The sequence below is a fragment of the Epinephelus moara genome, chromosome 16 (genome assembly GCF_006386435.1).
Source record: "Epinephelus moara isolate mb chromosome 16, YSFRI_EMoa_1.0, whole genome shotgun sequence".
Taxonomy (NCBI): domain Eukaryota; kingdom Metazoa; phylum Chordata; class Actinopteri; order Perciformes; family Serranidae; genus Epinephelus; species Epinephelus moara.
The window spans coordinates 24,470,637-24,498,008 of record NC_065521.1 but is presented as its reverse complement, the minus strand read 5'-3'; the positions used below and the strand labels follow the sequence as shown (position 1 = coordinate 24,498,008).

Here is a 27,372-nt window from a genome sequence, read left to right as displayed (position 1 = left end):
ATAACTTCTGTAGAGGCTACACCAACGCTTTAAGCCACTGAGATGCTGCATCGAAATTTGAGTCCGAGTCAAACTTGCCAGTTGAACACTCTGTCCATCACAAACTTGTCAGTGTCCATCAAACTCGAACAAATTTCCAACAATACTCAAAAACATCCACACATGTAACTACCATAGCAACAAGCTGCTTTAGCAGTCAAAAACTGTTTTTCCTTCCAGGTGGAACACCTTACAATACAAAGATGGGTTTCTACCATGTACAGTGATGACCGCTAATTACCTTGTGAGACCTGATACCCAATACAACATATACACCATACAAAAAACACAATTCATGCATAATCTGCTCCCACAACTTCCCTTTACAACAGCAACAAAATAATTATTTTCTGGTGTACAGATGAGCAAAAATGGCATAGCTGTTTAATTTCAATGTGTCGACGTTTGCTAACTTTTTCTAAAATGCCTGGAAAAGAAGGCAATAAGGATTACTGAATTAATATCTATTCTGATTTCTCAGTACAATACAGTATATGTCCTTCTCAGTGGTTGATGAATTTTGTAGTACAAAATGATGGTCTGAGAATTTGATTGTGAAAGGCGCTTAAGTTGCGTCTGTATTTTTTCAGTTTCTTTATTGTTTGGAAATGTATACACAGCACTCAGGCCCTAGCTTTTGTGAATTTATGGTGCCTTTTAGGCCCATGGGTGGGTATTACTAGTGACAATTTCTAAAACAATTATGATGTTATACTCTCGTCCAATCAAATTACTCGGTCGGAACTAACTGTTGTATAAACCACAATACATCATGTTCAGTTATCTAAATACTCGTGCACAATTACAGACACACACAAAGTGCAACTTAATTAAAAACCTGCATACCCTTCAAGTCCAGTTGAAAACCAACCAACCAATCACTACTACTAGTACTACTAGTAAAGGTTTTCAAAATTGCCACTACTAGTAGTGTTTTTAAAAATGTTGTCACTAGTAGTACTAGTTGTACTAGTAGTACTAGTGACAATTTCTAAAACAATTACTAGTAGTGCAAGTACTACTAGTAGCACTAGTAGTACAAGTAGTACAAGTACTACTAGTAGCACTAGTAGTACTAGTACTAATGTGCTACTAGTAGTTTATTTAAAACGTCACTGGTTGCACCAAGTCGCATGCTTATAAGAACCTCAACTTGTACTACTAGTAGTACTAGTGCCATTTAAGAAACCTTCACTAGTAGTACAGGGTTATAAAACTGGACTTTATATTTCAAATCAAATCAAATTATGTTTATCTATAGAATAAGGTAAAACGTTCCACACCTTGGGAGTGGCCACCGCAAAGGCCCGATCTCCCCTGCCCCTTGACTTTGAAGGAGGGACAGCCAGGAGCAGCTGGTCTGAGGATCTGAGAGGTCTGGGGTTATTTCACTTCCCTCATTTAATTCCTGCACTTGTCACTTTGATATATTTCATCAAACTCTGTATAGTCTATATTTCATTTCAGGTTTTATATCCCATTTCAAAACTATTAGTATTCCATTCTGTAAATAGATTAATTAATCAATTAAAAAAAATAATTAAATTTCAACTTAATTCTAGTTATACTTTGTTGATTCTATCATTATTATTACTACTACTATTATTATTAGTAGTAGTAGTAGTAGTATTACCTTACTTTTGCATTTTAAGCTTTACTAGTTAACGAGTAAGACGAATTTGCACTTGACTAACGTTAGTTAACATGTCGGCATTTTTTCAGCGCACTAGTTAACTAGTAAGACTTTGAGCTTTACTGGTTGAGTCCAGACATGAGTAGTGCGCAAAAAAGCCAACTAGTTGGGACTCTGGCGCTACTAGTGTGGCGCACGGCTCAACTAGTACGGCTTTTGTCCGAACTACTCGGCCAAAAGTGTCACTAGTTGGTGAAAAAGCGTTGCTGGTACAAGGTTTTGTTCAACTAGTACAACAAAATGGCGAACTAGTTCGACAAAATGTCCAACTAGTGCTGCCAAAGACCGAACTAAGTTAGTTGAGGACACTTTCGTTTGATATCAAGGATTTCTTATTAATGCTCAAAGGGCTTTCCATATGTCAGCGCTCACAAAGACACCAGACATGTAACGCTAGCTGAACAACCCTGCTAACGTTATGGCTAGCTAACATTAACACTAGCTAACATCAACGCTAGCTAAAGTTAGCTAGCTATTGCAAGTTCAGCAAAGTTAACAGTGCCAGCTGTAGCATTTTTTGCTTCCTAAAAACACTCTTTAGCATTTAGATACTGACACAACATTGGGTTTACCCACCTCAAAACAACAGTTTGTTGTTTTCCCCAGAGCTAAAGTAAACTTGAATCAATTACTTATAATGTTGTTCTTCAGAGTGTGGATAGGGTGTATTGACTACCTGTGTCTGCTTGGTGGCGTTTGGCGGTCTTGTACAAGTTCTTCCTGGTTCGTTTTGCACACATCAAAACTAATTAGTGCACACAAAAAAACTCTGCGATAATTTAAAAGCTTTATGAGCTGATAGTATGCTTTTGTGCATGTAGGAATTTGCATGCATGTATGTCAACAGTGGACACGATTTCTGAATGACTTCATTATGTACTGCTGACTTTGCTCCCCTTGTTGGTATTTGTCCATCATTAACAGCAGCCTGTCCTCTGGTGTTGTTCCTCCGAGTTTGAAACATGCAGTGGTCCAGCCCCTACTTAAGAAACCTGGCCTTGATGGCAGCGTGCTGGCCAATTTTAGGCCCATCTCTAAGCTGCCTTTTATCTCCAAAATCTTAGAAAAAGTTGTTCATGCTCAGCTAAAATCGTTTTTAGATGAGCATAATGTCCTGAAGATCTTTCAATCAGGCTGCATAGCACCGAGTCAACTTTACTAAGAATTTTTAATGACACCCTCCTGGCAAATGACTCTGGTGACCATGTAATTCTTGTTTTATTGGACCTAACAGCAGCTTTTGATACCGTGGACCACAATACCCTAGTGGCTCGGTTACGCCACCTAGTGGGCATCTGTGGTACTGCACTGGAGTGGTTCATATCTTATCTGGCAGACAGAAGCATGAGTGTAAGCCTTGGAAACTCAGAATCCAGCTCTGCTCCACTGCCGTATGGGGTTCCACAGGGGTCGATTTTAGGGCCCCTGCTTTTTTCTTTGTATTTACTGCCCCTGGGATCCATCCTGAGAAAGCATGGCATCTCTTTCCACTGTTATGCTGACGATAGTCAGATATATGTGCTGCTAAAAAAGAAAAATGCCTTCTCACTCGCACCACTTCTGGCATGTCTTGAAGACATCAAAGAGTGGATGGCCTTGAACTTTTTAAATTTTAATGAGAAAAAAACAGAGGTGACGGTGTTTGGTCCCAGTGGCCTTTGTGGACCCCCCCCCCTCCTTCGCACGTCTCCAGTTGGTGCAAAACGCAGCTGCGCACCTGTTAACTGAAGTACATAAGAGGGAGTACATAACTCCCATCCTGGCTTTTCTCCACTGGCTACCTGTGCACTTTAGAGTCCATTTTAAGATTCTTTTACTAGTTTTTAAATCTTTAAATGGTCTGACCCCACCTTACCTCTCTGAGCTTCTTCACCCCTACGCTCCTGCTCGGTGCCTCAGGTCAGCTGACACCCCTACGCTCCTGCTCGGTGCCTCAGGTCAGCTGATCTGCTGCTCCTGGAGGTACCGAGGTCCAAACGGAAGCTCAGAGGGGACAGAGCTTTTTCCGTTGCCGCTCCTAAATTGTGGAACGAGCTACCCCTCCACATTAGACAAGCCTCCTCACTGTCCATTTTTAAAACTCGTCTAAAAACCCATTTTTATTCCTTGGCTTTCAACTCCGCATGAGACTCTGCTTCTGTTTTAGTGTTTTATGGTTTGTTTTATTTATTGTTTTATTGTTTTTAAATTGTTTTAAAAACAATAAACAATTATTTTAGTATTTATTTCCTGTTAATTGTTTTATGTCCCTGTGTTGCTTTGTCTATTTATGTACAGCACTTTGTTTCAGCTGTGGCTGTTTTAAATGGCTATATAAATAAAGTTGAGTTGAGTTGAGTTGAGTTGAGTTGAGTCCAGTCTAAATTGTGCATTTAATTTATTATTGATGACAGATGTTTCTTATTGGATCAAATATTTTAAAATTACTTGAGTGATTAGAAAAAAATCTACCTGTTTGTCTTATTATGAACAACCTGACTGTTGACTGGATACATGTGCACATGAGGTGGTGCTGGAGGAGGAGAAGCTAAGAATAAAGTACATCAGAGATACTGATCTTGCTCTGCCCTGGGGCCACTTTTGAAAATGACAGGAGGCCAGGGGCCAGATGCAGCAGCCCCACACAGGTCAGGAGTACATAGGGGCATTTCTAGGATTTGAGGACACTCGGGGCTTAGCTCAGAACTTTTCCAGGGGTCTTCTTCTGCACTTTTTTGATGCACTCTGGCACCTTATTTAAAGTAAAAGTACAAAAAAGTCCCAGTGTAAATCAGTCTATTTTCATTGTAAATTAGAAAATGGTTGGGGGGCCACCCACCCCCCTACCAGGAGCCGGATTTGGCTTGCAGGCCGCAAGTTGAGTATCACTGAAGTACATGATAAAAGGGCACTAATGGGACAAGATGTAGATGAGTGTCTGTCTACACTGGTGGATTCAGTCACCATCATGGCCTCTACCTTAAACCCTTTTCTGGGCTTAAATACCTTATTAGTAGCTTCATTTGTTGTCCTTTGCAACAGAGTATACGATGATGAAAAGACTACATAATAATTTAATAAGTAAAATTGTTGGATTTAATCAATACAGCAACTGTACACTGTAGTTTGTAATACATAAGATGACTGAAGTGTTTAAGCTTCTTGAGATAGATGTCCATCACTGTCTGATTTTTATACTTTTATTAGAGGTTTGTAAAGAGTGTTTTGTAAAGACAAAATTCTACCCTTTTTTTCTCAAATTTCCATCAAATTTTTAGTGTGGAGTTCTTGACACTGCAGCTGAATACACCCAAAGACCTAGATTTCAAATAATAAATGAATGAACAATGCACTTTATTAGTCATTTCCTTGACGTCAGACGTCCGATCAACATGTCCTCACACCTGCTACTCTCTGAATAAGTGCGACTAGGCTCTAACCTTTGGACTCTGTGGAGAACACATGTCACATGTCATCCTAGCTCAGATAAGCTGTGATCCCGACCACCCTAATGAGGAAAAGGGTCACCTTCTGTGGGAGGTGACCTACAGTAGGTGTCACACTGGTACACCTGCTGTCTTTATAAAATGACAGAGATATCAATACTTGCACTCCCAGTGTATCTTCAATGTGTTGTGTCAAAGTGTAGAGGGGCTTTTCTGTGGCTACATCAATACAACACTACATGTGCTCCAGACAAGCAAGTACAGCACTCCAGTGGACAAGTGTCAAAGTATCCACAGGTGAGTTTGTCCGTTCAGACTTAACACAACTTAAGCTTTGTGATGTTTTCTTATTTAATGTAGATAAACAGTGTGTTTGTGCTCTTGGTTGTGTTGACTAGGCGACCTGAGGATGAGCCTGCACGTGTGGTGTATGTTAGTCCTGTTTCTCTGTCCGAGCACTAAAGCGATGGTTGTGGATAAAACCACACCAGTAAGGTGTGTATTCAGTCTCTTTTTGCATAATTGGATCACTGCATGTTTAGACATTTCTCAGCACATTTTAGAGCTGGAAATTAACTTTTTTGTCCACCTGCCACTGGATTCCAAAGTCTACCCGACACCCAATAAATTATCATTGATTTTTGGTGGGGGAGTGAAGCAAATCTAGCAGCCACTTGCATATTTTACCAGCATTTGGCTGGTGGCTGTTGCTAATTTACAACCCTGCACTTTAACATTTCAGCTTCATTAAGTTTCTAAATTCATTGTAGCCATTTTAACTGAAAAAAAGGAAAAGCTAATATACTGGTGTCATAGATAATCCATGTCTGTTGTGAAATATATGAAATATGCAACATGATGCTTAGCAATGAAATTGACTGTAAATTCAAAAACTTTGCCTATTCAACACCACTTTTCTTAGATGGCATTCATATCAGATGGAAAAAGGACAAAACATCATCCGGAACCTCAAAAGGCATTCAGATGGGACGTTCAGCAGCGACTTCACCCACTATTTAGATAAGATTAAGGCTAAAGATTTTGTGGATTGGCTGGCCAGCACCAAACGAGAAAGGTAAGGCGGAAAGCAACATTTGAACCATTTTATGTGTCAAACAAAGTTTATTAAGAAGTCATATTACTCAAATATTTACTCTTTTATCAGTGAACATATCTGTGTAAATTTGGATCCAAGTAAAAATGATTCACACATGGTGCCAGTATTTCAGATTGGATGTATGTTGGTTTTTGTTTTACTTAAATTCATTATATTTGACTTGCAGGTGTCATGAAGACCTGCTCCACCTTGCAGCACAAGTTTGAAACAACCCAGATTACATGTAATGTTTGTTTGATGCTGCTTTCCATCATCCAGCACCATAAAAGAAAATGAAGCATCTGCAGCGACATAGGAAATATTGATCAGTTTATGTATTCAGTTTATTTTGAAATGAAAGGTACATTTTGCACAAAGTGAAGAAAAATAAAGATGTTGAATTTCTTATCTTATTTTACTTGTTATTTTTCAAATGTCCGTCCACAGGCTTACTGTTAATTTAAACGTAGTCATGTTTAGATAGCATGTGACAGAGGATGCAAGCTTTAATTATTGTTTTTTGCCTCTTATTTTGATTTTTGTTGTAGTATGAATAAACTAAGATGCACGATGAAAAGAAATAACTTGAGACAATCAATTTAGGGTCTCTTTCTGAATGTATTGTGATTTTAACTGTATGCCTTGATGTTGTGATGCACACTATTTTCAAATGATGTAAGATTTTAGAATAAAAGCAGCAATGTTTTGTATTGACACTGCAGACTGATGCTTTTCAATGCAAATGAATAAATGAGGCAGTATTTAGTGATATGCATTTAAAAAGGGCATGCTTCATACATACACGGGGCTGACCAGAGGTGGGTGCTGTTGTTCAGCAAATCAGAAAAATCAGGCAGCCAAACATCTCATGCTCAGCACAGGCTGATTTGGGAAATCGGCAGTGTGTGGGTGTGAAGGCATCTGTTTTGTTTCCTTTTGCAGAGCAGACTGTATATAGCATGCACTTTGTTCACACAAATTTACATCGTTGCACAATAAGGTTATGCAATGAGACAGGCAGAAAATACAGTAATGGAGGTAACATTTAAGGGAAAGGAGGGGCTGGTAGATTTTAGGTAGGTGGAGAGAAACTGTAGGCTATCACTGCTGCTGCTGCTGGTGATGGTGGTGTAGATTTTTATGTATGTGTGTGTATGTTGGGAATGGATCGGTGGGGGGTTAGTTATGTGTCTGCCTCCTTTCTCATTGAGAAATGTGAGTTGGATGAGGGTGCAGCTGTGGTGGGGGCTCTTGGCTTCTGGCCACAGCCATGATGGAGAGCTCCCTCTTTGGGCTCCATCCTCCCTCCTTAGTCTGACTCTCCAGGGAGAAAGGGAGACCTGGGGAGGAGGGGGAGAAGAGGGGAGGGAGGGGAGGAGAGGAGGAAGGGAGGGAACACCAGCAGAGCACAGAACACAGCCCTCTGATCTCAGTCAAGGGTTGAAATGGGATCAGATAGTAGGAAAACCCCCTTTTACTGCTGGCTATTCGCACGTAGTGCATGTCTGACATTTACCAGCAGGACTGCAGCAAAATGGAACAGAGGAAGGGAGTGAGAGAAATGAACAATGTAATCCCAGCATTGTGTTGCAATGGATGAAGAGTCCTTCTAAGTGATGTAAGGTTCTCATTAGTAATTAAAGGATTATAATAAAATTCATTGTCACTATCATGTGTATAAAAGGCCAGAGCCTCTCCTTAAAAAGCTACCCATGGCAAAGGGAATACTGTGGCACGTTTAATCGTTATATTTAGCCACGTTCAGGTCTGCCCACAGAGAAACCACATGCTATGTGGCAACATGCTTCAGAGGGAGGGAGAGGGGGTGAGAGGAAAGCGAGCAGAGGAGGAGGAGGAGGAGGAAGAGGAGAGGGGAGTGTAGGTGTGGCTGTCTAAGAATTAGGTCGAGCTCCTCCGCACACTAAACACACATTTTATGGCTTGGTTTATGGCGCTGTCATCTCTCCATCCGACCCCACCCATGGAGCCTCAAAGCCGGGCAGAGGATGCTCGCGGGTCCCGCTCCCACCTCCAGCACCGGGGACAACTCCTCCGCACCGCGCGCACCAACACCCGTCTGCAGTCGGCGCTTAACATGTCGTTAACGAGCCTAATTTGGGGATGAAATGTCCTTATATTTGGTGTGATTTTTTTTCCCGAGCGTGGGAGCCGGTCTCCTAGGCAGCCGTGCATGGGCACAAAGTGATGGAGGCACTGGGCCAAACTGGGAGTGTGCTGCTGACTCAGCCTCGACTGCTGCATTAATTTATCTGCACTGCAGTGCTCCACCACCTCCCTTCCTCTTCTCTTTTCCTTACCTCCCCCCGCCTCCCCTTCCTGACTCTCCCTCCTCTCCACCTCACTGCACTCTCACACTGCCATCCTGGAGCATGGCAATGAAAGGAGCAGGTTCCCATTGCCTACATGTGATGGATAACAGAGAGAGACATTAAAATATCATGCAAAAATCCAGGGAGATGGAGGAAGGGTGGGGGAGTAGGGAGAGTCTAAAATAGAAGAGGGAGGGAGAGGAGCCAGGGAGACAACATTTTGTAATGTGAGGGAGGGTAGTCCATGGAGAATTTTCCATCTATTCAGTGTCTGAGGACAACTCCATGCATCATTTACATACAATTCCACCTACTCTCCCCCCCAAAAAAGGTTTCTGACTTCCCATGAGAAGTACACACACAGATCAATATCCCCCAACATGGCTATTTCAGCCCTGTTCTCATGAGGTTGTGAGGTTACGAGGGCGATGACTGTAATATCATACCTTTGGGCTATTTACTTTATGGTGGACCGCAAACAAGAGCATCACAGCACAGATGGACTGCATAATAACGGGGCTGTAGTCCATCTTCTGCCTGTGAGGGGGATGTTAACACGGGGCTCTTAACAAATTCAATAAGTCCATTACATTTGAAAGGCTGCCTTTCACGACCCTGTTACCACAGCGCCACTCAGCTCCATTTCACAGGATGTTTTGTGATCCAGTTGCACCCACAAAAGTAAAATAATAATCACAAAATGGTGACCGCTACTTAAAGTGCACACTGAGAATATGAAATAAGCCTGAGGGAAAGTAGAGGAGGAAAGAAACCCAACACACGAGTCGTAACTGGAAGGCTGCTTTATTGGTAATAAAAAGGTTCGTGCTCAAATGAAGACAATCTTTCATATATTCTTACCAAGAGTCCAAGTGGTTGTGCAACACACCATCATATTGTACTGTATATCCTCTTTTTATCACGGTGTCAAATGATAACAACAGTTTGAAAAGCACTTTTTAATTTTTCAGCAAAAAGAAAAAACGCCCATAATAAACCATGCTAAAAAAGAATGAGTCCTATAATCAAATATTGATACAAAAATAAATTTCAGATGGAAACAGAAACATTGAAGAAATAAAACAGAAATATAGAAGGCAAGCTGCTTTTTCACAAGCCAAGTGGGTGACACACATAGCACTAAGAACAGGACATTTTTTGAGTTAGCTGTTTTTCTGTTAACATCACACACTGTTGAATATTAAGATGAAGTGGGGTGTCTGGATGATCCTCCGGCAGTATTTCTGACTCGACATCCCTGATTAATGTTGTGCTCACCCCCAAACCTACACCCACCACAGTTTGGAAATATGTTCTTTTTTTTGTTCGTTTTTTCTTTGTTTTTTTCTTTGTTTTTGTTTTTCTTTTCAGTGTGGAATCGACATCCAAATTCGCAGAAAAAGCAGAAAAAAGGCACATGCCATTGAGTGGAACACTAGAAACAAACCATTCAACAAAAGAAATGTGAGGATGAGAAGCAAGTACATGATTGTATGCATGTTGAGCTGTAATGGCACTGATGTGTGGGTATGGGGGGGGAGGCCCTGGGGGTAGGAACCGTCTCAGGGTGTATGAGGCAGTCAGTCACACCAGCTGACGTCCTCCAGGGAGAGATCACTGGTAAAGTTGGTGGGCAGTGAGGAGTCAACTGTGTGTGTGCGTGTGTGTGTTTTGTGTCCGTGACTGTGGGTGTGTCCTGTATACTCAGTGAGGGTGAGAGATATGACAGTAAGTGAGAAATGTGCTGGTAACATTATCCTTTCATCATGATCAGGCTACAATCCATGGCAAGCAGCTCCAGTAAAATCGCACATGAGCTATTCCCCAACATAGAAGGGTGCTGGAAACAACCAGTTTTAGACATCCACTGAACGTGTTGCACATAAATCAAATGTGACAAACAGTGTTCTTCTGTTTTATGTATATACATATAGACATATATGTATACATGTATATATCTTTTGTATTATATAATATCTATATTTCATTCAATTTCCGTCAACAAAGTGAAAAGTGTCTCAAAAAATCCAAAAGGTAACAAATGTGACAAAGGGCATAGCTGGAAGCCATTCTATATTATTGTTATTATTCATTTTTTGATTATTAGTAGTAACATTTTTAAAATTCCGTATTTACAAAAAACACAACAAAGCATGCCGATAAAATAAAAGAATATAGTACAATATTTATAGTTTCTCTCAAAAAGTTCGTTCTTTTTCAGCGATTGTGCCATTTACATCATAGCCTGCACTGTACATATATATGTTTTTGTGTTTTCTTTTTTGACTTTTTTTGCATGTTTTTTTTTTTCTTTTTTTTCTTCAAGTGTGAATGTATCATTCTAAAACATTACATCCAAGATGAACATGGGTAAATTGGATGGCATACTCACTCCGACTGTGGTTTTCATTGGGAATGTATTTGGTTTCAGTGTGCAGCAGCCAAACTGATTCGGAGACCTCATATTGTAAACAGACCTCAGTTATTTGTTACAGACAGGGGGTTCTGGTACAGGCAGTGTTAAACACACCAAAATGGCATTAGTGGTGCGACGAAGGATGCCAGATTTTTGTCCAGTCATCCACTTATAAATAGGACCATCACTCCTGTGTAGAAAAAGAAATGGCAGGAACACCTAAGGAGGCAGTTGTGTCTTGTCTACCACTTGACAAAGCCTCAGGTTTTTTTATTTTATTTTTATGAAAAACACCCACAAAGCTTATTATACAACATAGCTGCGTCGATGTGAGGCCTGCTGATGTTTAATCTCGACAAGTGTTTGCATTACTACCTCCATCTCTGGCTAATTATTTTTGAAGCGGGTGATAGTACTTGAAAGCCTGCAAGTATGTGAAAAGATGGTGCGAGCCCGGGTCCAACACCACACAGTGTTTAAGAGGTCCCACAAAAGCACAATGATACACTGACAAACATGGGACTTTCAGCACTCTGACTCAGACCAAAGCACTTTTCTTTTCTTCCGCACTTCCATTACTCTCTTGTATTCATGGCAGTCAGTCTAAAACCCTGAAGGGAGGGGCTCTACCTTTTTATTATTGGTCCACGTTTTGTGTTATTGATCACCCAGCCACCTCCCTGAAACATCAGACAAAATCCATTTGATTCTACAGTCCAAACCACAAAGCCCTTCATGGCCATCCACCTTCCATACATGCTAGGCACGACAAGGCATGTCCTTGTGACAATTCTCTCTGCTAACTCGGCTGTGTCAGATGGTCAGTGTCACTCTCACTGATCAAATCCTTTTCTGAGAATGATTGCATCACAAGGACATCAGAGATAGACTTCAAGGCTTTTTTTTTTTTTCTAAAGCTGGCAACTCAAATTGTCCGAAAAGCACTACCTAAGACATCACTCACTGGGAAATTCTGATGCGGGTCCGACGGAGTACAAAAGAGGAACTTGAAATGAACGACTCAGTTAAGAGTACTGTCTAATGTATGTAACTAAACGTGGTTTTCAGTTTTTCCACTAGCCCAAAACAAAACAACAAAAAGAATATCAAAAAAATGAAACCATATTTTCGTCCCTTCTCCTGGAACTACAGCATTAGAGGGGATACCTATTGACACTTGGGTACACCAGACCCTTACTGGTGCCACTTATGGATTCCTTGGCGTGAAACATCACCTGCTCTCATTGCCGTAACAGGGACCACAGGTAAGTGACTGTATGATGGATGTAAGTAAACAAAGAGATGTAAGCCCCAGATTTGGTCCAGGACATGGCCCTCCAAATCTGTGCATCCTCATCGTGAGGATATTCTGCTTCCGAACACTCACACACTCCACACTCTGTCTATACTACTAACATTCAGAGCAGCAAAAAAAACAAACTATTTTCTAGTGTGTTGTTGGCTGATCCGACTGAGACTTCGCCTCTGAGTGCTTACATCCTTTATTCACCTGAAATTTTAATGAAGGGCTGAATTAAAAGATCTGTCAAAGAGCAAAACTAGTGAAGGTCAGGATCAGACAACTATCATTCCCCAAATATCCTATATATCATTATCCAAAAATCTCCATTTTCCGGTTATAGTACTCGTAATTTTTCCAGTGGACAGCCTCAAACTACAGTCAAGCCACTGCAGTGGTCTGAGAATTAGTGTCTTGTGGACTATGATTACTCATGCATGATTCCTGATCAAAACATGCCTTCATGCAAGTCATTTCTATGCATTGAACAAGCACAATAATTATTATTTATCTGGAACTCGGCCTGAGCAAGTCTCCTTCAGCCCAAGTCAAAACAATGACTAATGACCCCTACCCAGTCAGTGTGAAAGCCCATGTAGAAAATGTCTTTTTCAATGTCAGTATAACAAAGAGGAGATGAAAAGACCAGTGACATGGGCTAAATGTTATCTTTTTTGCTGCTCAAATAATGTAAAGATGCAAGTATACTCAGCACAAACAAACAAAAAATTCTTTGTCTACGCTTCTGGGTTTCCCCCTCCCTCGCTAGGGTTTCTGTCCTCGCTAAACTTGCTTGGTTGATTATTGTTTTCTTCTTGATAAAGATGGTAAACGCTGTGTTACAGACTCTCCTTTAGACTGCTAATACAGTTCTAGCAGGATCTGTATGATCCAGTCCCGTAGCATTGGAGCCTCGCTGCGGCAGTTGGCTGGGTCCACACTCAGGTGGTGGCAGGGATTTTGCAATTCTTCGATCATCTTGCAGAGATTTCTGTGCCTTGGCAGTTGGTCCCCAAAGAAATGTGTGTCATTGGCCAGCACACTGTAAGTCATTTTGTATTTGTTCCTCATTCCTCATTTCTATGAACTTGGTCACTATGCAGCAAAGTTCCGTGGTAAACTGATTGTGTTTGGTTCAGCTGTCTTTGACGACATAAGAAACCACATTGCCTCAGTAGTATTGAGTCTGTAAACATTTTTTTGTATTTTTTTGTTGTTTTTTTTTTCTTACTTGCAAATGATCACTTTTTCTACATTTGTTGGGTTTGGGCTCAGAGTCTCATCTCACTGTGTTTTACTGGAATTTGAGAGTCACTGAACCTTAACACTTGGATTCCCACTCATCTTTTTGGTTTTTGTCCTTCTCTTTCCTCGCCCACTCCTCCTTGTTTTCGTCCTGCTTCTCCTTGTCAGGTTTGGTCACACTGTCGTACGATGGGAGAGAGGCTGTGGATGGTGTGCTCTCCTTCTTCTCTTGGTTGGTCCCGCCATTCTCAAGCTTGTCGTTAGTGAAAATGTGACGCTTGAAGATGATGCCGCGCCGGATGAGGTGGCTGCGGTAGGCGTTCTGGATAGTTCTGGCGGAGACATCCTCCTGTTTGCGGCGAAGAGTGGTGGTGATGGGTTCATAGGACACCTTGGAGGGGTTGGCTGCCACAAAGCGCTCCTCCATCTGTTGCCTCAGCATGTCCAACTCACCACTATCACCAAGCACTCGCTTTGTGAAGGCAAACAGGATGTCCAGGCAGTGAATGCGATCACCACTCACCATGGGCATGTCCATGGCAATTAGTTCTATAGTGTTGGGCTTTGGCACACGAAGTGGGTGCTCCAGGGCGTCGGCAAAGTCAGACAGCTTGGCAAAAGTGATGAACTGAGAGGCAGTGGGGTCAAACTTCTCCCAGATCTCATAGAAGGTCTCAAAGTCATCCTCACTGAGTGGATCAGCACTTTCCTCTGTGGCCACGCTGAAATTCTCCAGGATAATGGCAATGTACATGTTGACCACAATCAGGAAAGAAATGATGATATACATGACGAAAAAGAAGATTCCCACTGAGGGGTTACCACAGTCGCCCTTCACAGATGTACCAGGGTTCTCCAAATTGGGATCGCAGTCTGGTGGGTAGTTGAGGATCGGCAGGAGCAGGCCGTCCCATCCAGCCGACGTGGTGATCATGAACAAAATGATCATGCTGTTGCCAAAGGTCTCAAAATTGTACAAGTCGTCAATTCCCGCTCCATGTTTTACGTAGCCAAAGTTAGACATGCCGAAGATGGAAAAGATGAACATAACCAGAAAGAGCAGTAGGCCAATGTTGAACAGGGCTGGCAGTGACATCATCAGAGCAAAGAGTAGTGTCCGGATACCCTTAGCTCCTTTAATCAGACGGAGGATACGGCCAATTCGAGCCAACCTGATCACCCTGAACAGGGTCGGTGATACAAAGTACTTCTCAATGAGGTCAGCCAGGAACATACCTGAGAGAAAGGACAGGAAAAAGGAAAAGAAAAACAAAGGAAGAGAATAACATTAGAATACAACAGACTTAACCTAATCCCATTTCGTATTTTTACCACTACCCCTTGTTTTCAAGTGCCACCTTGCCCCTCGGGACAGAGTTAAAACGGGCAGTGGTTGAAAACTTCCCCTATGACATGGGACAACCCTTCAAGACCCTGATACATTATCGGTATGCTGGCGTTTAAGTAAACAGATGCGACCAGTGTTGCCGGACATTGCGAATATGCTGTCTTCTGCAATGGAGATTTCTATAGCATGGGCTACAGGCATCCTTCAGCAGCTGTCAGGATGCTCATGATTCGTTCAGAACTTAAGTCTCAAGCTATCAATCAATCAAACAAGTCATCAAAGAAAAAATAATACTGTTTCATTATCAGGCCACTAGCATTGCTCTGTAGGCGTTAGCAACCCGTGCTCCTAACCAGCCGCTCTGCAGTGATACCAATTAGAGGAGTGGTAACAAGTGCAGCAACTTCACTGCTAGTCTTTAGTTAAATTCCGGGTATCATATGCCATCAACGGAGGGGGGGACATGGAAATATGAAAAAATGTGGGACTATCATGCACACATCAACAATAACAATGTAACGTTAGCTAATTAGCTGGTTAGCTACTGAGTCATCAGCATACTAGCTTTTTTTATGGTGGCTATAAACAAAAGGATCACAAGGGCAATGTAGGTCCTACACTTCACCCTGCTCCTCTATCCCAACAAGAATCGGGACACCCTACCCCTAGATGTGAACATGCAAAATGAAGGCGTAAGGCATAGGTGGTAGGGGAAAGGGATGTATTGGGATAGGGCCTTGTTATCATCAAGCTACTCCCTCATCGTTCTGTGTCTTCCACCTCCTTCACTCACCGACAATAGATAGAATGACCACCACCACGTCGAAGATATTCCAGCCATTGGTGAAGTAATAGTGGCGAAGGGCAAAGAGCTTCAGCAAGAACTCTGTGGTGAAGACTACAATAAAGATGAAGTTGACCCAGTAGAGGACGTTCTCCGTTTCATCTGACTGATCGTCTGTTTCCACCATCATGGTGACCATGTTGAGGCAGATGAGAATCATGATGGAAATGTCGAAGACTTGCTGCGTCACAAAGTCAAACACCATGCCCTGGACCTTGTTCTGCGAGTAGAGAGAGAGAGAGAGAGAGACACAGAGAGGGATGAAGTTTACTGAGGTTTCAACCCAAAGCATCATGTGTTGAAAAATCTGAACACTTCCAATGTGGGAACCCAGAAAAGAAAAAACATACCTGTGGTCGAGGAATAGGTTTTTGTGGCTTTTTAGACCCCAGTTTTTTCATGGCATTGTAGTACTTTTTCTGTTCCTCTGTCATGAATATATCCTGACCTCCAAAGTAAAGGGACAAACACAGACTTGGTTATAATCCCATTCTGAAACTTTAAAATAGAAACTCCTAAAGCATAATAGGGATAAGGAGACAGAACGGGTCTTATCTTTTTCTTCTGCTGGTTGAAGTTGTCAATAATCACACCAATGAAGAGGTTGAGGGTGAAGAAGGAGCCAAATATGATGAAAACGACAAAGTAGATGTACATGTAGATGTTGACTTCATAGTTGGGCTGGTCTTCCACCTTGGAGGGAGGTACAATATTAAAGGTAGTGTTGTATTTTAACATTTTAACACAATCAAAAAAAAAAAAAAATACAATATGACATTTCTGTAAATATGGTTATTTACTTTCTTAAGTTAAATGAAATTACTGAAGCTACTGCCAGCAGCCAGCAAACTTAACTTAGAACAAAGACTGGAAACAGGGAAAAACAGCTCATTCTAAGGTAAGGAAAACATGCTGATTCCTATTTTCAGGGGATTATACACAAAACATAGTTGGTATATTAGTTTCTGCCATATGGTCCACTTAAATCCTACACATTGGACCTTTAAGTCAGCTGGCTGCAGACAGTAGCTTCATACGTGCATACAATTTTCTCATCTAACTCTGAACAAGAAAGTGAATAAGCAAATTTCCACCTTTATCAAACTTTCCCTTTAAGACCTGCTTGTAAACAGTCTGGTATACAACATCAAAATATTAATTGAGGAAGCAATGAATATACCTCTCTGGAATCCACAGCCGCGTACATAATGTCCATCCAACCTTTGAATGTGGCCTTTCAAAAGAGAGACATGACTAAATACATTTGTAGAAACCAAAAATTGTAAATTAAAATCAAAGAAACTCAAACCGAAACTGATGCATGTCCTGTGGTACAGCTTGTGCATGGAAAGAAACAAGTAGATGAAGGAAAGGGTGTGGAGAAACACCGAATATAAGCAATGAATAAGAACAGAACTGTCTCAGAGTACTGTGAGAGCAAATGGAGTTTGAAGCAACAACAGGCCCTCAGGTGGCGCACATAAAGAAAACAACAACAGAGAAGTGCATAGGAAAATGAGAAAACCAAGTTAGCATGAAATTAGAAATGGAGTGAGGAGAAGAGGAGCGACACTCTCACCACTTGCAGCAGGGCCAGGTAGCCAGCGCCCACATTGTCAAAGTTGATCTTGACGTTCTTCCACCTGACCTCGGTATAGTTTTGTTTCATGAGGGCCTCACACTGGGTCTTGTTGTTGACCACGTCGACAGAAAAGTATTCCTCTGATGTCTCATTGAAACAGTAGTAGTACTTGCCCGCAAACAAGTTGACCCCCATGATACTGAAAATCAGCCAAAAGATGAGGCAAACCAGCAACACATTCATAATGGAAGGGATGGCACCCACCAAGGCGTTGACTACCACCTAGACCAGACCAGGGAAGACAGGATATGACATGAGGACCAGGAAACAAACACAGCTCTTTCAACCCCTCTGACAAGACACAACATACTGTTATGGCATTACACTGAGTACTTTAAAAAGAGCTGTTAAACCCTTTGTTACAGGTGGCATTAAGAGCAGCAGTTCAATCCTATTATGAGTTAATGTAGTCGAAAATAAGCACAGCTCACCGCTGTGATGTACGTACGAAGTGCAGGGAATTAATGGAAAGGGGAGCTGTATTGGTCCCTTTCTAATTAGAGCAGCACTGATGTGACTCTGAGATGCTCTTTGATCTGTTGAAGCATGCGGCAAGAAGTGCTTAAGGGATGCTCAAGCGCGTGCACACGCACACACACATACACACACACACACACACACACTCTATAGAAATTATGATAATTATTATGATTATGATGTAAAATGTACAATTCATAAACTTCTTTATGTAAAACATGATAATTTTGGGACATTTTGTGATTTTAAGATAAAACACAACAAATAGTGTTTGCTACAACTGCCTACCATTCATTAGAAAACTTTAAAAGACTTTGAAAATGCGTTTTAAAGACTAAAGGGTGAGTTTTTAGTCACACACTACAAGATTTTTCAAAGACTGGGGATCTTTCAGGGTCACTATTTGCAAGCTTATAACTAGATTCCTTTTGAGATTATTTTTCATCCTGCTCTGGTGGAAAATATTTAGCCAAACTCCCTTTTAAAAAATGTGACATATTAATAGTTCCTTACATGTCTGCACACACACTATAAAAGACCTCGTATGTCAACGGTACTCTTGTCAACTGCATATCAGTATAATCCATAGAGATAAACTGTATTTACCTACAAACTTTACATTTTGGATTTTGTCGCCTCAACTCACCATTCGGCCTTCTGTGTTTAGCTGCACTATTTTAGAGGGAGAAGACTGTGGGAATGAGAGGCAGACCGTTTCTATAATTTAGATCACTAAAATACACTCTGGTTGGTGGATCAGATACACGCCAAATTAAACACAGAATCTTGTTCACCCCACCAGTTTCTTCTCCTATTCCACAGTCCAATAGAACAGACTTGCTCATCCCCGGAGTTCCCTCCATATTCACTGACTACCCGGTTTGCTGCCTCCTGTTTGATGCTGGAGAGAGCGCACCTAGCGGTTGCTGACACAGTTTAGTGAACTTCAGTGAACTTCACTATTTGCATGAGCTGAGACTAAAAACGCCAAGATAAGAAAAAAAATGACTTAAGACAGCTTGCACTGAGTTTTATGACAATCTTCCACAAAACGATTGTGATCATGGGAGCACACACCAACTGAGGTAAAACTCTCATTATGTTATTCCGACACTGGAAACTTGTCTGATAGTAACACTGCTTGCAAAGTCTGGGGTAAAATATAAAACAGAAATAGTGAGTTCAAATTGTACACTTTACAACATATGTGACTCTAATATTGTTTTTCATAAGGTTACAGACACACACCATACATAAACACACACTCAGGCACATGCTCACACACTGCTTCCCGGGGGCTCTTTTCTAAAGCTTTATCTCTCCGAAGACTTAATGTAAAAAACTTTTAAATGCTCCTATTATTATTTCACCTTTACATATATTTATTACATTTATTTTAATCCAGAAATAATAGCATTAAATAATAATGGGAGCATTTGACAGGTTTGTGAGAAACACAGTTTATAATATTTTGAGAAAATAGTTGCGCTCATATTTGTAAATGTTAACTTTGTAAGCTTAAAATGTCATTTTTAAAGTGTTTGCCATACCACTATGAAGTGTCCACTCTTACCACCCCAACCTTAGACAGTCAATATTCTTAATTTAATTACCCTTTCCCATAACTAAGTCAAACAATAACTCAAACTAAAGCAGTAAAAAAAATCAACTTATGAATAATAATTCCCACCACCCAAAATCTAGGCCTTTCAAGCAATCCAATCTGATTCCCCGTAGATTTATCATAGCCAGTAATAAGCTCAGCACATAGTGAACCGCTCACTACCAGTGTTAGGCAGGCCGACCAGCAGCTCTCAGGCAGACAGCTGAGCATGCATGTCTTTGGCAGACTCGTTTTATGGAGCCATATTCCCTCCTCATTACAGACAGACAGGGAGGAGCAGGATTCTCTCAGCGCGTACACGACCTTCACAGGCTGACTCGTGCTGAATCTTAAATTTGAGCTGTACAGAGGGCACACCGTTAAAATATTGTGCCTAATATAAAATGCTAAAATGTTTTTTCAAATATAATTATAGACCTATAAAAAACGCTCTTTCACTCACGGTGTTGCCATTGCACTCGCTGAGAGAATGACTCCTTGCTCGATCTGAGATACAATTGAACCGCTTTCAAAAACTCAGTGTTTAAAAAAAAGAATTAGGCCATGCTGTGTGGAAAGCATTCTCAGAAAGAGGGAAAATGGCTTTCAAAAATGCATAATGTGCATCAGCAGTTATAGTACATGCGTGTTACATGGCATTGTGCAATCTCAAGAACCGCTCAAATCAATAAATAAATAAATAGAGAAATGTGTGGATAGAGAGATAGCAGCTAAAGAGGTAATGGTTGAAGCTTTGCTTGTGCATCTGACGAGCCATTCTGATATTAACATGGTATCTGACAAATATCTGCAACACATGGCTGCTCATATAACATGTGTTGGCCTGCTCCTGGTGAAGACAGGCCATTAAAGTGATTGGGGTTTGGAGGTTACATCCAAAGGCCCCGTGATGACTGATACCCTTAATAGCTGGCAAAGATAAAACTACCAAAATCAATGTCATTTCAAAATCTTTGATGAAACTTAAAGGTCAGCAGGTTCGTCAGGAAAAAGGGGATTTACTGAAAGTGGGGTAAAGATGGCTAGAGATGTCATTCCTGTACAATGCATTGCTTAAAAAAGTAAGACCAAGATTACAAAGCAGCATTGAGAGAAAGAGACAGCAAAGTAGGTAGTCAGAACAGCCCGTTATCATTGCATGTTAAGCAGTGCAATGTGTCCAATTGAAGCTGCACTGCTCGCTCGGCGCTGTTGAGTTGCGTTGGCCTCAGCGATGCGTCGTGCCGTAATACTCAACCAGCGGGGATATATATATACGTTCTCATCATTCTAACTCTCCAGAATCTCTTTCATACGGTGTCATCTCTCCATTCATGTACTTCCCTATTCATTTATTTATTGCTTTGACCTCAAATTTTCTGTTTTCAGTTCAAACAAAATGGTAACTCAATTGATGAACATAGACATTACAGTAAAAAATTGATACAGCAGGGTCAAATTCCTCTGTTTGTTTCCCTTTGCATGACTGGGCCACCCGCACCATTCTTACCACATACACCCAGTGAATAAGGTCATTCATAGGGGCACTGGTATTAATACACTCTATTAAAGCAAATGTGCCATGATGTCCAACCCCAAAAATGACATAATAATTAAGAGGTCTATTTCCCATCCCACAATTAACAATTAAACCTATGAAATTTCAGTGAAACATTCATGACAACATCCATAAAGCCTATCCAGGACCTAAAAGCATTGATGTCTCATGTGCAACGGCATCACATTTTAGTCGCTGGATATCTCGTATGAATGAGACAATAAATTTACAGTCAATCCACCCACTAGATTAATGCACAGGCCTTCATCTCCTGCAGGTCTGTCATTTTTGGGACATACTAAAGAGGGGCGACACATTGTCTGTCTAGGGTTGAGAGTGTTGTCCGAACGCTGTAGTGCTAGTACACCTATGGGCCACCACCCACGAAGACCCAGAACTCAAAGTCAGAGTTTAACTGGGCCCATTGTTGCCTCCCAGTTTCACTTCCTGTGGGAGTGGAAGGCAACAGGAAGCCAGGGCCTGCTGTATGCGCGACAGTATGTGGTGCCATGACATGACAGCAGTAATGCCTTGTGTGAAATGGCAGCCTAGCATATTTGCTAAGCTTCTGCCTGCATTCCCAAAGGAAGGCACTAAAAATGATTTTACGTATTTAACAAGGACGATGTTTACAAAAACTACAGTAATAACCTGCCACCAGAATGGATCGTTAGCGGATCAGTTGGTGGGATGGTGCGACCCAAAGTGCTGACGCCGGCAGAAGCTTAACAAATATTTTCCTCCCAAAGCCACAACACTGTGAGTGTGTGGTTTCTGTCTCAGTCCCTGATGCAGAAAGATCCTGGACAAGCAGGAGAGAGTGTGGTGACCCTCCAACGGTCCGGCCCAGCCGAACCGGGTCGAGGTGGAGTGAGTAGCGGAAGGATAAGGGGGTGTGGAAGAAGAGGAGAAGGAGGGGGAAGGGTGGGGTGGGTGCCGCACAGTGCTGCACATGTGGGGCTGAAGAGGAGGTGGGGAGGGGCTGAGGTGAGAAGGAGAAGCTCAGACTAGAAGACAAGGCAACCAGTCCAAGAGTAGTGAGTAGTAAAAGAGGAGATCAAGAGTTAGAGAGACAGAAAGGGACAAGGGAGGGCTATGGGTGACAACAACCAGGTGCAACCTATTGCTACCACCAGTCACAGAGACAACCAATTAGATGTGTTTGGAAGAGACGGCTTAAGCAACTAATCGCAAGTGATTACTCTTTGAACTACCAAGCCCATGGTTGGCCATCAGTCAATGTTGGGCCATGCATGAGTGTCTGTTGCCTTCGCTTTTATGGTGTGTCCCACACTGTTGGCACTAGTTGGCTCTTCTAAGCTTTTTTTTGGCCAATTCAGCATATTGAATGTGCGCAGGAGACAGCGAGCCTGGTTGTGAATAAAATCACTGATTGGCAGCTCAGCACATGAGGAAAAATGGAAGTGATGTGAAATCGAAACAAACTTGTTATATTAGGTAATATTAATTTTTTAACAATTAAGCTCTTTTGAAGAAACGGCTCGTAATTGTTTGTGTTATTGTTCGCCGGCACACAGTAAATATAATTTGTTCTTTCAACATCGGGTTGTGTTAATGTGTGTTAATGTGCTAACTGGCTAACTTGCATCTTGAATCCATCCTGTCGGTCTTCTAGTTTCCCTTTTTGAATGACCAATACAGACTACCACTGCCTGCTGGTATGGAGAATTCTAGTGTGTGTTCGAGTGCAACTTTTTGGCCAAGATACAGGTGACGTGAGGCAATACAGAAGTCAGCCTTCATTGCTACCAGTTCTTTGATGTTGGTTTGGGGAGTCTGGGCCTTGAAGGCATGGTCACACATGAGCGAATGCAGGCAAGTGACCACCACGAGGTGCTATTTGTTCTGAATGTGGGTAGTGCCAGATGTGATGCTGACAGTTAATGTTAGCTAGTTTGCTGGCTTACAAATGAACGTTAGCTTGCAAATCGATGGCTTGAAATATTATGTTATTGGTACATTTTCCATTTTCTTATGTTCCACACCTGTCTACTGACTCACTGCCAGCCAGGCAGCGTCTCTCATGTAGAGCAGTTTTTATTTTTCTTGGCCAATATCAAATAATATTGGCTGGTTAAACACGGCAAAAATAAAAGTCTCTTCCACACATACTTCTTTGCTGCTGGTTGAGGCTGTGACTTCTCCAGTCAAAGTTCACCAAAGTTGAACTCCGTGCAATGCAAAGATGCAAATTTCCGCATTTGCGTTGCCACCAGAAGCAAATGTATATTCCCCCCTTCGCTAGCATTGAATAGAAGTGAACGGGAGGCAAATGTTTGCCAATGTTAATTTTGCAGATGTGTGACTGTGGATGGAACAGATTTCTCTGAGTGGTTATTTGGCAGCCGCCCTGGATGCAGAGTTTTGGTGTGACTGGTTGGGCAAAGGTTTTGTTGTCCTGCAGCTCCCTGGTTCCTGCTGGTTGTTCTCGATGCATTGAGAGATGGTGAGAGCTGGGGAGGGGAAGAAGGGTGGGGGGGTTTATGGGAGCAGGGGGGCATGTGGAGGGGAGGGGGGGGGGGGTCTCATTTAAAAGCAGTGGTTGAGAATCAGGCCAAATGAAGAGCTAACTGTTGATCTGGATGCTCTATGAAATGACATGTAAGTTTGGTTAGCTTTGACCAATTTCACATTCACTTTGGCCAATCAGGAAGAAACAAAGTAAGATGAAGTATCAGAATTTCTAGTTCGTCACTTATGTGATGAGGCAGCTTTGTGAAAATATTTCTGTTACTCTTTGGGTAATGTTTTATCATGAAACAAATCAATTTGTATGTATTGTTTTGTTTGTTTAATACAATTCAATTGAAATGCATGTTGTTCTGCTGGCAATACAACTTTACTGTTACTTTACTCAGTCTCCCAGCTGCATCATGACTTGTTCTTTCGCTCTAACAAAGGCATGGTACAGGATTGCGCATGGAAAGGTGACTTCTTGGCTTTCATTTCCTGGTTTTAAAAACAATCCCCCAATATTTTGGGTTTTCCTTGTTGTCTTACTTTTTTTTAAGATCAGTTCTAGCATGCTTTAAACTGTTGAATGGGCATGCGGAAGGATCAGCTGCTTAGCTTTGGATCTTACCCTCATCCCTTCAAAACGTGACAAGGCTCTGAGGGGTCTCAAGGCCCTTAGTGTCCTGAGTGATTTAATGGGCCCTAGATCGGAGTAGCCCAGCGCATTAGCTACAAGGCTGACTATAGACACCTACACAAAAACAGAGAAGCAAAAGAGGTTCCAAACTGTTAGAAGTGAGAATATTCACTAGGGAAGAGAGACGGCCCTGGCATAGGCGGAGAGTTGCTTGACATACACACATAAATCTATGCATGTATATGCATGTATAATATTGCATTTATACATGTATATACACTGAGAGAGAAGGTCAATGTTTAGTATAGGTTTTATGTGCGTAGTATTTTTAGTAGCAGTACGCCATAGGGATTGTTTGTCTGTTATTTTGGGGCAGTTGACGTGGTGTGAAAAGTCCTTTGTACCTGCAAAGAAATTTGTGATTGAGAGAGAAAGAGAGGAGATAGAGACATAAGACTCAAATAGAGGGTAAATTAGGCAGAAAAGAGTGCTACATGATTTAGTAAAGATACAAGCGAAGGGACTGGGGGGGCAGAGGAAGAGGAGTTGGGGAGGGAGGGAAGGAGAGAGGTTACCCTGTAGAAGCTGATAAAAACCCAACAGACTTGAGAGCCTTACCCTTGCCCCTCTAACATTGTCTCTCCATGTCGCTCTTGGGCTGAGGCATAAAATCCCATATAATTTAAGACAGACAAACTAATGGAACCTAAGAGAAAGAATACAAGTAAACATGTACAAGTGTGTCATTTTGCCATTCTCTTTCTCAGACATTAAATCAAATTGTCACACAGCATTTAGAGTCAAGTAGGAGAGCCACAGTCACATGAACCACGCACAAGAAACAGGGATGGAGGTTAAGGGCAGACCGGATATAGTTATTAGCACTGGATGGCACTGAAAGGACAAAAATACACAGAGTACAGTCGAGTTACACACAGTTAACAATAACAGCACACAACCTCAAAGAAACTGGCGCAGCCCCTCTCAAGTCCGACAGCAGCCACCGAACCATTGCTGCAGCCAAAGAACACTTTGTAGTGTGCTATCATTATTCAAAAACACTCAATAAAACACCTTATATTATGTCATTAATTCACAAAACTGTACATACAACCATTCACAGCACCATAATAAATGTACAGAACTGCTATAGCTGTAATAAATCAATGTAAATTTAGGTAAAGTGGACTGTTATGGTTTGTGAATCCCATATAGCTCTGGGCCACATAGCTGATCTAAGATGAACACATGTATAGTATTGCATTGTTAACAAAGGAGGAAATGGACAATGGTGATTGCGGTCAATAAGCTGCACTAATGTTCTCTGAGGGATGGTGAGATGTGCAGAAATGACTTAGCCTTGATGAAGTCACTTCAAGTATGCTAAGACGGCCATTACATGCTGTCTGCTGCACAGGGTAGCTTTGTAATGAAGGATTCTTTGGCTGAATGCAGATTATTCTAGATGCAAAATGCAGGAGTGGGCAGCCGTATTACAATTACGTCAAATAGAGAGAAATTTGTTTAAGATTGAGTACATGATCACAGGAACTGTATCCTCGGGAGGTCTTTTCATTTTTTCCTAACTGTAATCTCGGTCTGGATGCTGGAGGGATGGAAACAGGGGGAGTACCAGTTCCTTACAAATAAGGAAAAATATCAACAGTGAACACATGTGAAAGCACCTCCAACCAGCCACCGACACCAACCGGTCAAACTCACCGCAAGAACAACATCCAAAGCTTACCAAAGTCACGGAGGGAGATTTTATAACAGGCAAAATCTTCATTTTGACTGATGCCAATATCAGCGTGGATTTCAAGAGACCAACTTTTTGACTGTTTAAAGGTGGAATGCATCAAAACTTATGGAAAGAACAGCAGAAAAGGTGGCAGCATGGATTCAGACTTCTTACTGTACATGTGAATGCTGGAACATGTTCAAACATCAAGTCCAGGATTTCTCTAAGTACTTACTCTCTGGCACAAAGCCCCTATTTAAATCAATAACCTCACCTCTCAAATAAGTAAGCAGCTGTTCTGGTGGGGGACAGTAAAATAAAGATTTTGCCTTGATCTACACTACAGTGTTTGGGGTAATTGTCACCTTCAGCCTGACCCCTTGGAGAGCCCCCCATTGGGGTGCCTGGCCTCTGGCCCCCCGCTGGGCCAGCTGTGTGGTAGTGACCTCAGCGCCTCAACGTCCTTCTCACAGAGCTCTGCAAGGCAAGGCCAATGACATCTGGGGCTGTGATCCCATGATGACGACAGCACAAACCAAACAGAAATAAACCAAACTAAAAACAAAGGGGAAAACACAACAAAACAATGATAATAATCTGAGTGAAAAAGAAAGATGAATGGAGTATGACACCTATCATCCTCACATTCATACTCAGCATTACTTTTAAATAAGAGTCACCTACCCTGTCTAGTTTGTCATTTTAAAAGTTTTGTATGTAACTTTTCACCAGTATAAATCGTTTGTTCTTGGCAATGGGTGAACAGGTTGTAACGTAATTTAAAAACTGAAACTTTCCCCAACTTCCTCTGTAGCAGCTTGGACTGACTTCTATGCAAAGGACTCGGGCAATATTTTTCACAGAAAACCCGAAGGTTGTGATGTTATGCGCTTGCCCATGCCTTGTCTCTCTTCAGCTGGGCCACAGTGCTAACAGTATGGAACAGTGAAGCCCCCAGAAATTCCACTTAGCCTTGCTTCCAATTTTTCCCAGTGGCCAATCGCGGTATTGAAGACAAAAAAAAAAATCCGCTGCAGTTCATAAAGCATTTTCCCCATAGATCACCAATGTAAAAGCAACATCTGCAAAACTGTTGACGGGGACACCCTGAACTGCAAGCAAGGTCAATTACAACTCATTCTATTATGAATTCCTGATCAATAGTAGTTTTATGTTTTTCAAACTTTCCTCAAGCCAAGAAAAGCATTTTAAAACTACTACTGCGCATATTTACTGGGCTGCATACTGCCGAAGTAAACCCAGAAGCTGGAAAACTTTTTTTGGCAAGCAGCTCCATTGGAATGAATAGATGCAATCTTGTCGTCTGGTAACTAGTTGTTATTATACATCTATGGTTCAGCTCCGCCACAGTGCTAACAGTGTGCAACAGTAGCTAATGTAAGCTAAGAAATGGAGTCCGCTAACACCAACAAACGACCAGCACCAACGTTTGTTAAAAAGCCTACACATGCTGTTTCAGTTAAACATTTTGCAGCAACGGTT

General features: G+C 41.7%; 2 protein-coding genes across 10 annotated transcripts in view; one reads left to right on the top strand and one right to left on the bottom strand.

Annotated features, from left to right (window-relative positions):
- Nucleotides 1-5,230: 5,230 nt before the first annotated feature.
- On the top strand, nucleotides 5,231-6,918 carry LOC126403084 (glucagon-1-like). Its single transcript, XM_050065512.1, has 4 exons — nucleotides 5,231-5,454; nucleotides 5,556-5,652; nucleotides 6,080-6,232; nucleotides 6,441-6,918. Exons 1-4 carry the CDS (start codon nucleotides 5,397-5,399, stop codon nucleotides 6,478-6,480), a joined length of 348 nt encoding a protein of 115 aa, XP_049921469.1. The 5' UTR covers nucleotides 5,231-5,396; the 3' UTR covers nucleotides 6,481-6,918.
- A 2,455-nt stretch (nucleotides 6,919-9,373) lies between these two features.
- scn8aa (sodium channel, voltage gated, type VIII, alpha subunit a) overlaps nucleotides 9,374-27,372 on the bottom strand; it is a 62,274-nt gene continuing 44,275 nt past the window's right edge. For 6 of the 9 annotated variants that reach the window (XM_050064053.1, XM_050064055.1, XM_050064054.1 and 3 more), the window contains exons 21-27: nucleotides 24,120-24,242; nucleotides 17,316-17,600; nucleotides 16,917-16,970; nucleotides 16,292-16,429; nucleotides 16,087-16,191; nucleotides 15,686-15,956; nucleotides 9,374-14,780 (exon numbers count right to left, since the gene is read on the bottom strand). In XM_050064053.1, coding sequence (XP_049920010.1) covers nucleotides 13,621-14,780; nucleotides 15,686-15,956; nucleotides 16,087-16,191; nucleotides 16,292-16,429; nucleotides 16,917-16,970; nucleotides 17,316-17,600; nucleotides 24,120-24,242 — 2,136 coding nt within the window. In that variant the 3' untranslated portion in view covers nucleotides 9,374-13,620. The remainder of the gene's footprint in view (nucleotides 14,781-15,685; nucleotides 15,957-16,086; nucleotides 16,192-16,291; nucleotides 16,430-16,916; nucleotides 16,971-17,315; nucleotides 17,601-24,119; nucleotides 24,243-27,372) is intronic. The other 3 variants (XM_050064058.1, XM_050064057.1, XM_050064056.1) reach the window with 1 other exon arrangement.

Excerpts from the sequence above, each read along its gene's own strand:
- LOC126403084 (XM_050065512.1), top strand. The coding sequence starts at position 5,397 with ATGTGCTCCAGACAAGCAAGTACAGCACTCCAGTGGACAAGTGTCAAA. Across the intron at positions 5,455-5,555 it reads AAGTGTCAAAGTATCCACAG|GCGACCTGAGGATGAGCCTG; the intron begins GTGAGTTTGTCC and ends TGTGTTGACTAG. Across the intron at positions 6,233-6,440 it reads GCCAGCACCAAACGAGAAAG|GTGTCATGAAGACCTGCTCC; the intron begins GTAAGGCGGAAA and ends TTTGACTTGCAG.